General features: G+C 38.6%; 1 protein-coding gene across 1 annotated transcript; it reads left to right on the forward strand.

Annotated features, from left to right (window-relative positions):
• Window positions 1–12,838: 12,838 nt before the first annotated feature.
• On the forward strand, window positions 12,839–13,228 carry LOC126629387 (uncharacterized). The gene has a single exon (XM_050299420.1). The coding sequence runs from the start codon at window positions 12,839–12,841 to the stop codon at window positions 13,226–13,228; it is 390 nt and encodes a 129-aa protein (XP_050155377.1).
• The last annotated feature ends 343 nt before the right edge of the window (window positions 13,229–13,571 follow it).

Raw genomic sequence — 13,571 nt, forward strand, 5'->3', positions numbered from 1 at the left:
CTGTCTTCTTTTCTCTTTGCAAATTCTCACGCTGCCAAGGGCAGCTTTCCTTCTCCCACTTCCTGCTCTCGTCTTCCTATTATTTTCTGCTTCTCCCCCTTTTATATTAGCTGCAAGGCAGCTTTTATTCTTTTATTTTTAAGCTGCCACAGGCAGCTTTGCTTTTCTTCGGTCCATTAACTTCACCAACCCTATTCCATTCACTGCACTTTCCTTTTGCTCCTCACTTGTGCCACCATCACCAACATACACCACCACACATGCATCTTTCCTATCCATCTTTAAAGAATACGCAGCACCAACAACATGTGGAAGTTGTGAGCTGGAAAGCAATATAAATTATTGGTGGTGTGACCTTAATCATTTTAGTGAAACATTTGAAAATGGTCAACATATCAGCCAAAAATAATCTCCTACATAAAATAATTTTTGTTTATTATTTAAAACTCATTTGTGCTATTTTTATTTTCTTTGCATAACAGATCCTATAAACACAAAAATAACGTAAATAGCTCAAAAATATAAGGAACTAACCAAGAAAAGGTGAATTTGAAGTAAAAATATATATAAATATGATCCGATCAGTGGTTTGTATGACAGGCTAGGTGTAAATAAGTACGCTTAAGTGCTATGATCACGTGAAGGCTGTGCGAAGTATCGCATGTCACCTATGAGTCAGAACCACCTAAGGTGGTCTGTACGACAAGTTGGCACCTGCCTTGGATCCAAGGTGAGCATATGGTGCAGGAGGTGAACGATCACGTGAAGGCTAGGCCCTGGCCTCAGGCAGAGCACTAACACCGGGATGCAAGATAATAAGCACTGAATGTATCTCGACATAACCATATACACTACCATCACTACCATCAATATATACTCACATAGAGCTTACCTGAGCGTCCGCAGCACCAAACGGCAATATGCATAACTATACTATTACATATACTAAAATGTAATGCAATTGATATGGCTTTTAAAACACAAGTTCATTTTAAAAACAGTTCCTGGGAAGCCTATATATATATATATATATAACAAAAGCCCACTCATCTGGAGTCCGCGCTACAACTCCCTAGCGCAATTATCGAGGCGTCACGAATGATCGCCGCCTAGAACAATTATCAAATCATATCTCAGAATTCTTATCGATAGACTATATAATTTACATAAAACACATCCCTACGTAATTCGATTCGGAAGATCCGCATCTCAGTTTTCAATCAGTAACTTCCAAATATTATGCTTCTAAAATATCATCCTAAAATTTCATTACGATCCAACGGTTGGATCTCCACCAATTGCAAATTCAAGAGGCGGCTAACGTTTTATTTTACAAACTTACAATCCAATTCAGGAAGATCCGCGCATTAGAGTCACAATTCGTAAGTTCCTATGATCCTCAAATATTACGTACTATAACGTATTAAAGTTTGGTGACGATCCACCGGTCGGATCGTCGATTCAGATTTTTACCAATACCTTAATCAAACTAGATTCACAATAATCAAATCACATCATATGGATATCAAATCTAAGATCAAGATATCAATTTAATGTAAAATAGCATCGGCGGCCCACTGGCCACACGCGGTCGTCCCAACTCGCTGGAAAATTCAACTATTTCTAAAAATTCTCAAACTTCACAGAAATGAAGATCTCAGTGAGTGGAGCAACTTTCTTACCTGAGACTAAGGCCAATTTGGTTGGGAAAAGCCTCAATTTTACTAAAACCTGTCGGAAACCCTAAGAAGGGTATGCTTTGAGTCGACCTCCAAACTCTCTCCAATGCCTCAAACATTGCTTGGGCTTTGATCCTGGGGTTGAGGGGAGTCTATTGGTGGTGGTGGTGATCGGAGTTACATTTGAATTTGGGTGGATCATCACCACGAGCCGTCGCACCCCCATACGGGTGTACACCATTTCGAGGCTAAATTCCCTCAAATTTAGGGTAGAATAGGTAGAGGGAAGGCCCTAGAGTATTTCCCAGGTGGTTAGGTGGTTTAGATTGCCAGAAAATGGTGGAAAATCATTGGGAAGGGGAAGATCCGGGTCGGGTCTAAAGGTTATACGGGTCGGCCCTGTTTCCTCATTTTCTTCCTCTCTCCTCTCCCCTCCTTACTCTCCGCTCCTTAAAAAAAATTTTGTCCCTGAAATTTAAATAACTTGTTAAATGTAAAATACTCAAAATAAGAAGAAAATATGTATAGAAATTAGGGCTGGAAAAAAATCCCAAAAATCCCAAACCAAACCGAAAAAATCCCGATCCCAAACCAAAAAAATCCCAAACCAAAATTCCCGAAATTTTCGGGATATAATCCCAAACCAAACCGAAAGTTTCGGTATGGGATTCGGTTTTGCATTTCATTTTTTCGGTATTCCCATACCGAACCGAAAAAAAATTATATATATATATATTATTTTTTAATTATAAGAAATTTATTTGAACCGTTCATTGTTTTAGATTTAATTTGTGCCATTGATTTGTTTTAGGTCAGATCCCATTTCACAGTTCCATTCCCATAGTTTTCATATGCTACCTTCTTTCCGTCTCTGTTGTAATCTGGGTGGTGGATAGAAGTTTTTTTATGAGTGCAAGCTTCTTTCATGAGATAAGGAAGAAATTACGGCTGTTGAAAGGAGGTACATCAATGCCATGATATTTCAGAGTTCCATCTTGCCTTCCTCGTATGATTTATTAGAACCAAATGTTTCCTTCACTGCTGTTACCAAATGTTTCCTTCACTACCGTTAGGACTTTGCATTAATAATATATTGTTCCTCTTAGATAACGTGTGTTTGTTTACAATGTAAACTTTACATATCTAAAAGCTTAATATTTCATCTTTTTTGTTTTCTTCCTCTGAATCTACATTGTTTTAATTGTGGATCATCCAATGATCTATTAATTATTCCAGAAGTTTCCAATCCCTTTTTTTTTGTGGTTAAAAATGTAGTGATCGTACTGAATTAACTAATATTGCAGAAACCTTCTTGGGGAATATTTGGCCACCCTGAACACAAAGGAGCTTGAGCATCATCTGGAGAATGGCAGTGGGCAGATTGTTACTTTGGTTATATATTAGCAGCATGCATGCATATGAAACTATGTCAAATTGGGTCTAAAAGCCCAAAAGTCCAAAAGCCCAAAACCATTTCGGGATTCCCGATTTGTCCCGAAATCCTGAAATTATTTTGGGATTCCCGAAAATTGGGATTCCCGAAAATTTGGTTTGGGATCGGTATTGAAATTGGGATTCCCGAAAATTTCGGTTTGGGAATCGGGACAAGGGTTTCGGTATGGGATCCCATACCGAACCACCCCTAATAGAAATACATACACAAGGAAGAAATCGAGTTAGAGCGGCTACATAAAAGAGAATGCCATTCCGTTGCGATCGGATTGCAATTATTCCTCTTTCATGCCTCCAAGCTCATACTTTCCTTCTCCTTCAGTACAATACTTCAATATAAAATCTTTTATGAAAACATCAAGTCAAAAATAGATATGTAAAAAAAAAACATCAAATAATAATGTAAAGTTAAAGTAATTGTACTGAAATCAAAGACCCACATCTCGAGCCGGGATGTGACACAATGGGCTACCTCCCAATTGGGACATGACACATGTGGTTAGTCTGGAGCCGGGTAATTCGAGCAGTTTACTTGCTTTGGCACGACTGTTTGGGACACTTAGGTTGAACAATGATGCCACGTACTATATGACGCATCTCCTTACACGGAGTAAGGATCTTCTACCTACAAGCTCTTTGCCAAGCTTGCTCATTAGGGAAATTTAATTTTTATAGCATCCATAGCAAAGATACAAAATGACCCTCTTTTCATAATGGATTCATGTCACCCCACCGACCTCAAGGTTGGTGGAAAACTCGAACCCGAATAAGAAACCCAAGATAAAAATACAATAAATAAATAAATAAAATGAAATGGTATGGAAAACTAATTCCTCTTATAAATAAAAGTCAAGAACTTCTTACAAGGCTAAAAATTAATAAATACAAACTCTATCCTCACATCTAATCCAATCTCATTCCGCCTACCATATTGACTTTCTAGTTCGTAAACCTGCATAACAATATAGGGGTGAGCTTCAACAGCTCAATAAGGATATAACCTACCACAGTAAATTGACAATACTAAATTAAGTGTCACGGAATCATATAATCAAATATCAAATTACTATTGGTAAAAATGCATAAGTACAATACAATACTCTTCGTCTCTACCCGTTAATTGATATAATAAAACACGCGGACCTGCACTCCATCAAGCCACACTCCATTAAGATAGGGTTGTGAATATGTTGTTGTTAAATCAGATTCGTGGAACCTTATTTCCTGGTTAAATGGGAACATTAAGCAGGGCAATTGGGAGGTTTTCCCGATTATGTTGGAAATTTGTGGAGCAGGTAAGGCTTTCAGATCTTGTAGTTGGGCTTGGGTGCTGAGAACCTGCAATGGAGAGGCTGACTTTGTAGCATCACATGAGGGTGCGGAGATGAGCCATATTGTCTGGGTTGTAAGACCCTCATCTTCGTTTGTTTGTGTGCTAAACAAGGGTGGCCTCCCTTGCCCTCCTCTTTAGATTTCTGTTAGGATGAGATTAAGGTGACTTGGGGCTTGTTCCAAGTCTGTGTTTTCTACCTTCTTCTCATTGTGTAGTTCTTATTGGTCTCTCTTGGCCTTCTGTTTCTTTTGGCTTCGGCCCTAGTATTAATATTCCCAGTTTCTCAAAAAAAAAAAAAATAGAAAAAAAAAACATTCCAATGAACGCATAATATACATATAAGTCCAATCTCGATCAGTCAACCAATATCAATAATAATATAGCACTTCACAAAAATTAATAAAATCAATTTTCGTAAAGGTTTGCTGTATTTCCTTTACCTGGTTTCCAAAGCAAAGCTTTTACTTTCTCACCATAGTCCAAAACATTGTTCACCAAACTCTTGAGCACCATCACCACGTCACGGGATTCACTGGTTAATCTAAACCTATATATCCAATTGAACCTCAAATGAAACATCACAAAAACCAAGTCACTAACCAATTAACTTGACAAGCCTATTATGTAGTCCAACACTTAAATATTGAAATCCTATGTTCTTGGCACGGTCTGATCCCAATTACCCTCATCCAAAATGAAAGACTGTCATATCATTCCCACATGCCAATTAGCTAATTTCTCCGTATATAGTTAGGTGAGAATATTATGTTCCGATCTCTTCTGTCTTTTTCTTTTCTTTTTGGAAGAAAAAGAAAACATATTTCTGTTGTAAAGTACCTGATCTCCATAGGATGAAATCCCAACAACTTTGGGTTTTAAAGTCCTACGAATTCTTCTTCTTTTTCTTTAAATGTTGAGGTTCAATTAAAAGGAACCATGTATAGCCACATGTCAACGAAACACATCACCAACATCCTTCGCTGGTTGTAAAATTGATTGACACGTAGCCAGCTCAACATTGTAGATGCCACATGTCACTCATTTATTCGTGTAACACCAAAATTAATTGGCATCCACTCAAACTCCGAAAATAAAAACAAAAGATGCTACGAACTTGTAAAAATGTCCACTATCTTCATTTGAAAACCTTATCAAGTAAGTTAAAATTATTTTCCAAACATTTCTCTTCTTGATAATGAATTCTTGGGTCTCCACAATTCAAAGGAATAACTGTGGACTAATTTAATCAAAATGCAGACCATGTAAATACTTATGGTTTTGGTTGATAACTTAACAAACTGGTCAAATGTTTATTCAGGATGCTTATAAAATATAGACGATCTCATACCTCTCTCATTCCCCCGTTCTTGTGTGATTAATAGCCTTTATATAGGCATAAAATGCTTACTTTACTTGTATTTCTCCATGTTTTTGTTCAATCATGCTCCTTTATTCTAATTCCACTCCCCCAAATTTAAGATTCATGGAAGGTGGCTCATTGCTTGAGCCTTAATTTTTGCACCCACAAATGCCCCATTTTTCTCTACCAACACATATCATCTTAGTTTGTAGAGGAAAAAAAAAAATTTGCAAAAATTCGTGTGACTTGAAATTTCATCATGAGTTTAGCCTTCAGCCATAGTTTATGTGACAACCCATCCCTAATTTTACATTTTTTTTAGTAATTTTAAAAGCGTGAATTGACGAAAATGCCCCAGAGGCAAGGACTTTGACTTCCATTTACCATCGTCTAGAGAAATGTATGACTTATTCTTTTAGCGTATTTGAGTAGTACTCGTTAGTACGAACGCATAGGCGAAAGCCATTTGTGAGTCCGAATTATAATGATATAGTTACGAACGTTAGAATTAGTTATTTAAAGTTTAGTTATACATTAATTCAAACTCCCACAACGTGGGAATGGTAACCAATCAGAAAAGGAGAAGAATGGGAAGGAATATGGTACAGGGGAGGAAGTCCCCATCTGATGAGAGGTGGACGAACCAGAGAAGGAGGAGGTGAGTGGACCAATGGGAGGAAGAGAAGGGAAGAAAGGAGAGAAGAGTGAGAGGCACGGGATCATGAACCCTTCCCTTTCAACCCGTGCACAACCCAGTTTCGACTCTGTTCCAAATCAAGCGAATTTCCGCCATTTTTCTCGTTGATCACCACCATCCATCACCTGAAAATCACTCAGGTGGCCTCCCATCCACCATCTCAGCCCCAAAACAGAGAGTTTTGGTTCCAATTTTGTGAAGGCCAACGCACGACTTCGTGGGTATTAGGTGACGATCCACCCATTTATGAAACACTTACCTTCAATCACCACCACCAAAACACTTCTCTGGAGGTCAGGAACAAAGCCGAAACATTTTTAGGGGCGGTGGTGTTGCATATTGATCGAATTGAAGAACACCCAATTCTAAGGTTCCGGCGAGTTCATAGCGATTTGAGGCTTTCCGGTCAAATTGGATTTGGCCACAGGTATAAAACTTGCTTTACTCGCTGAGATCTTCATTTCTGTGAAGTTTGAGAATTTTTAGAAATAGTTGATTTTTCCGGCGAGTTGGGATAGCCGACTGCTGTGTATGGTGCGCATGGCGGCGGCGCATGAGCCGAGGCATCCCCTGACCTTCCTAGGCTAAATTTGATTCTCCAATTCCGTATGTGAAGTCCGATTGAAGAATTTTTGTCGTTTGAACCTAGTTCCATTAAGGTGCGCCAGTTGATTAATATAGCAATCGATGATCCGACCGTTGGATCATCACCAAACTTTAATACGTTATAATACGTAATATATGAGGATCATAGGAACTTACGGATCAGGAATACGACATATGGATCTTCCCGAATTGGATTTGTAAGTTCATAAAATAAAACATTGACAGCCACTTGAATTTGCAATTGGCGGAGATCTAACCGTTAGATCGTAATGAAACTTTAGTATGATGTTTTAGAAACATAATGTGGATCTTTGGAAATTACAGATCTGAAATCTGTGATGTGGATCTTCCGAATCGAGTTACGTATGGTTGTGGACCCTATCGTCGATCTTTGACTGACGGTTGACTTTTGGTCAATGGGTCTCAAATCATGCTAGAACGTCCTTGGAAATCTGTTTTATGTAAGTTACATGTTCTATCGATAAGAATTCTGAGACGTTATTTTATAATTGTTCTAGGTGATGATGGTTTGTGATGCCTCGATATTCGTGCTAGAGAATTGTAGCGCGGACTTTAGGTGAATTGGTCTTTTCCTTTTTATAGTATATATATGATTGATAGTTCCACAAATGCTTTTAAATTGATATATACATTTTATGCCATATCATATATATCTATATATTTTAAAATACTATGATATGGTTGAGTTTTAGATTGCATCATGACATATCCATATGCATATGACCTGCATATAATTGTTGTGAATGCTTTGAAGTGCTCAGGTAAACGTGGGACGCGCAGGTAAGTTCAGGCGAGTTTATGATGTTATTTGAAATGATTAAGTTATGGCATGACTATATTTATGTTTTATGCAACTCCGACATTGTCGTACATATTGCAATAATAGGTAACTCCGACACTGTCGTACAGGTTGCAATGATGGGCAACTCCGACATTGTCATACAGGTTGCAATGATCAGTAACTCCGACAATGTTGTACAAGTTGCAATAATAGGCAACTCCGACACTGTCATACATGTTGCCTATGAGTCATACAGGTTGCATTAGGCAACTTCGACTCGTGTGTCAGCATAGATTGATGAACACCTGATTTTATTAAGCTGCTGCTGATATGTAGTGATTTGGAATATTTCTGGATTTACTGTTGATTTGCATTTGATTTCATACTTGTACGTAGTATGATTTTCTGGAATCTATATAGATTTTACAGCGAGGGGTTAACGTTTTCAAAAGGTTTTTATTAAAATTTTATTTTCAGGCCCACTCACCTTTGTTTTTTTTTTTTGCCCCTCCAGGTTTTAATAGCTGAGCTTTCTTATCGACAAGGATTTGTGCCAGATCTTGGTATTGGAGATTACCTTCGATGGTATGATTCTCAATCCATTCTACTGTACTTTACTTATGATCTGACGTCACGTGTGAAATGGGTTCATTCCCGCTCACAGCGTACTCTTGTATTTAGGCACTTTCATTTTCCACATCACTACACTTTATGGCTTCATCACCTTCCAAGTGTCGGCCAACAATCAAACAGATAAGTAAATTGCATTCACGATTTATGAAACAATAACTGGATGTAATCAATTCATATCACACATATGTTCATGACTTTGAATTCACCTCTAACTAAAATGAAATTAGTTCCACATGTTTGCAATTAAACAAAGACAATTGAAATTAAACATTGAAAACAAAAGATAGAATACACCTAGAAACGCTCCAACAATCCAAAGGTCTTGAATGGCAGGCACGACTCCAAGCTTCTTCTTATTCTCCTTCCTTGCAAAGTTGTGGCACAAGTATGTTTTTCTGATTTTAGGCTCTTGTGTGTGTGGTGCTCTGAATGGTGCGGCACTAGTATATATATAGGGCTAGGGCACGATACAAAAGTTGTAGATGAGAAGGATTTGGCATGACAGATTCCTAAGGGAAAGGGATAGGGAGTTCGGCACAAATCTTCTAGAAAGGGGGTGTTGTGGCAGGTTTCTAGAAGATATGATAGGGACCTATGCGGCACCTTTTTAGCAAAATTATTATTATTTTATTTTATTTTTTAATAATTAATTTAATATTGCGTGAACCCACTCGCTGTGGGTGGCGCGTGACACACACGCATTGCCTTCTAGCGGTCCGATGCCGTTCTTTTGACCTTTGTTGGATTGAACTCCCTAAGATGAATCCAACAGTGTAGCTAACATCCATGAAAGCCTAGCGATGTACTCGTACTTGCTTAGGCCGAGAGTGGAAGAGATGAACCACTGTTCATCATCTTCTTCCGAAAAATCTGGAATTTCCAGATTTTTCACTCTCGCGAGGCCTGTTTACAGAGACCATAACTTAGCGAATATGCATCCGTTTCATGCGTATTTTATGTCTTTAGAAAGATCAGATTACCATCTACAATTAAGTCTTCTTTGGCGAAATCCCAAAACAACTCTAACCCCACGAAAAAAGGGTCGCAAAAACCTTGAAAAAATTCGTTTTTCATTCTATTATGAAAATAGGGTTTCAATTATCTCTCTAACCACTTGGTTTTTCTTTACCAAATTTTAAAATAATCTCATATGAATGTAAAGAACATAACCCAAGCATTAAAACCTAGAAAAAAATAAGCATGGCAAAAACAAAAATTTTAAAGACAAGCATTCATGGCATATTCACACACACACACACACACACACACACACACATATATATATATATATATATATATATATATATATAGGAATTGCTTAAGGGGAGGGATCCCCATTTTTTCAAAAAAATGGGGACACGCTCCCCACCGTTGGATTTGAATTAAATGAAATCCTGTGGTTGAGATTCTATGGCCTGTGTTTTAATCTCAACCACACAATTTCATTAAAGTCAATCTAACGGTGGGGAACGTGTCCCCATTTTTTTTGAAAAATGGGGATCCCTCCCCTTAAGCTCCCTGTATATATATATATATATATATATATACATATCTCATGCTTTCAAGGTTTTCATACATGGCATATTCATATATATCTCATGCTTTCATGCAAGGAGTGTGTGATTGGCACTGATACCATTGTTGGAAGACTAAAAATAAATTTGAAAGGACGTGTGTACCTTTTATGTGAAAGCTTGAATCTCAGCACGCTCCTATAAACACGAACAACTGCTCTGACCCTCCGTGCACATCTAGAACCTCGCAGGTTGTCAAGTTGGCTACGGTATGTTGAGTTGCCTCTTGATTTTCTACTAAATCACAATAGGATCCTGATGTGGATTGGAAAATCAACATTCAATCTGAATGAATCACATCCTTGTTATATGTGATGTCTTCCCTTGATTTTTGCAGAACTTAGGTCGGCCCTCAAACAATATGACCATACAAGCAATTTTTGAAGAAAGACTCATCTGCATGCGCTCATGTTAAAATCAGCCTTGTATGGGGCCTATAACAATTCCTTTTAGGTGCCCATATGTGTGTATTAGCAATATACCATGGTATCGAATGCCCTGTTCATGTAGACAAAACAAAGAGTACAATGTTTTGGTGATAAATACGCAAAGGCTAAAGACTTTCTACATTTGATACCACGCCCCCAACCCAATTCAATTGGTGTGCTGTCTATTTTTTCAAGGATTCAATGCACCGAGTGAACTTAATAACTTAATGTTCTTTTTGCTTTCGGTTTCTCATTCGGCCATTCTGGCTTCTTTGTTCTCTTCAGAAATCAGAACATTTCATGGTTAATACAGATGCAGCAGTATTTTGACCTGCAAATAATTGATTTTTGAGATAATGCACATGAATATTTATCGCACATCTATATATGCAATTAACTGATCACGACGAAGCTTCCGTCATGCAATATCATCATTCTTCAGGCTTGTCCACGTTGGTCTTGATGCCAATGAGCTCATGAGAGCCAAAGAAACTGTTGGGTTTCAAGTTTATATTTGTGTAAAAAGAGCATAACACTGGTTGAGTAGGAATACCAATGATCTAAAATATATCCTAATTTTTGAGTTAATATTTGAACATTGAGCTGCAAGTATGTGGAAGCCTAGAAATGCCAATTAGAAGGGAGACTTGCCCGAGGCCCAAGCATCAAGCCCATAGACAAATTGGCGCCTTCCCAATAATGAATAGGCCATGTGCTTATGATTTAAATGTCAAGTGATGAGGACTAACTCACAATTAGCCAAAAAGCACTTTTCAGTGGCAATACAAGTAAAAAGCTGATGACTCACTACCCTCCAAGTGCTTTCGGGCAAGAACAAAGTCACTGCAGTCGGGCTAAATTGCCTATAAAAGGAGGAAGAGACCTAGAGACAAGGACACTCGACCAATCAACAAAACAAACATACAAACTCTGCTCTCAAGCCAAATTTGCATCTAAAAGCTGTAATCAACCCAAATCTCAGTCCTTTTCAGGATATCTCCCTCACAAAAGCTATCTTTTGTCTTGTTTAGAAGCTCGGCTATCACCCCTAGTGGCGTAGTATCGATTCCCTTATGTAAACTGGTTTACCATCCATCCCTTTTTAGCATAGAAACCTCTGTAAACTCAAAGAGAAATGTTTGCAAGAAGATCAACCTTGACCGACAAGGTGAAATCTTCCTTAAAGTTCTTTGTGAGTTTTCTAAGATATTAGATCTACTACTTCATGTATTCTACAACATGTATTCAAGTCATTTTCGTCTGTTTTCTTACTTTAGAAGTCTTATTTGTATCTGGATATGGGTAGCTTAATGAATATGTTTTCATTAAAACCAATCAAGAACCAAACAAATGACTTAAGGGATCTGGACTCCCCTTATTAGAATATACAAGACTATGAATTGAAAGTCCTTGGTCACAAAGCAAGAAAAAGAACTTAATGTGGACTTAACCCATCCACGACAATCTTTTGATAACAAGAAATCTGAGTAACTTGGGGCGCAAGTAATCGACTAAACACAATCTTGTTCTACATCTGCTATACTGAGATAGCAGTGGCACGCCTAGCACTTAGTTAGTTTTGATTGCGAGCCTCAAGGCCTACACCTAAGGCCCCACAAAGGCACCTTTCAAATCTAACTCTGTCATTTTCTTGCAGCACATCAACAGGCAAGAGCCCGACTACACATCCAAAGTGACAATCCCTTGGGGAGCTGTGCTGAGTGTCGATGGGTCATCTTCGGAGAAATCTTGTATGCCAAGGAGAAGAAGGAAGGAGAAAACCTTCAGGTGGAATATAGAATACGAGCCACCCCAGTATTTACCAAAAGCAAGCATGACAAATCATCCAGAGGATTTTCCTTCCATCCAGGGACTAACTATTCTAGAAAGCCCGACTTCATCCAAGAAGTCAGGAGGGAAGGTGACCAATGAGGACTTGCAAATCACCATGGTACAAGTACTGAGAAGTATGGAAAAGATTTCCCAGAAGTAAGCAGACTATGTTCTTTAACATGGAGTTTGCAAAGAAGACTAGATCTTGAGTACTCTACTCCAAAAAATGGTTATGTGAGGGGAGCAAGCCCTGAGAAAGAACTAGTTCTTCCATTCTTTACTTTGCTCGAGGAAAAGAATGGTAAAGATAAAAATAAGGAGGGATCTGGAATTGATCAGCCAGTGTTGGAGGAAATCCTAGAAGCAGAGTTGCCCGACCTCCCCCAATTATTTTCACTTAATAATAGAGGGCAGAGCGGGTAAGAAAGAACGAAGTATGGGATGCCCCACGTGATTGTGCCCGACAGCTCTAAAAAACTTTCCAAGCCTGAGGAATTGAGAGGAAATAAGTATTGCAAGCTGCATTATACTTTCAATAACTCCATAACCAACTGTGTCCAGTTCAGGGACTGGATACAAGACCTTATAGTAAAGGGAAAGTTGTTGTTGGAGAAACTGCAGGCCAATATGATGGTTGACACGAATCCCTTCCTGGAAGCCCCAATAAACATGATCAACCTGACTTGGGCTGAGAAAGGAAAAGGGAAGGCCACCTGGGAAGTCAAGGTAGAAAGAAGGCAAGTTGTTAAGCCGATTGAATTAGCTATCAAGTTGCCCGAGAAGTCCAAAGCAGCCATAATCAAAAGAGTCATGTTGTGTAGTAAATGTTAATGTGAGTGTGTTGGAAGTCCCAGCGTCAAGAGCCATTATCGATCAGGAGCTGATCAGAAGAAGACAGAAAGAAGACTAAAAAGCCCGCAGAAGTGTCTTGCGAACAGTTGAGAGAGAGACCTCAAGAAATGTTTTCTAAAGGTTGGGAGGAGATTTTCAACCAAAGGGCTTGTCAGAAGTATTCAGAAATTATGAAGCCTCTGAAGAAGTGGAAGACAGAGAAGCCAAAACACCAAGATGGGTGGATGTGAGGCCACCCCAGCCAAGCTATACCGGTGGAGATGTCAGAAGAAGGGAAAATATAGTGAACCTAGTAACGAAGAAGAATCAGAGGCAGCATAAA

This window comes from Malus sylvestris, chromosome 1 (genome assembly GCF_916048215.2).
Source record: "Malus sylvestris chromosome 1, drMalSylv7.2, whole genome shotgun sequence".
Classification (NCBI taxonomy): Eukaryota; Viridiplantae; Streptophyta; class Magnoliopsida; order Rosales; family Rosaceae; genus Malus; species Malus sylvestris.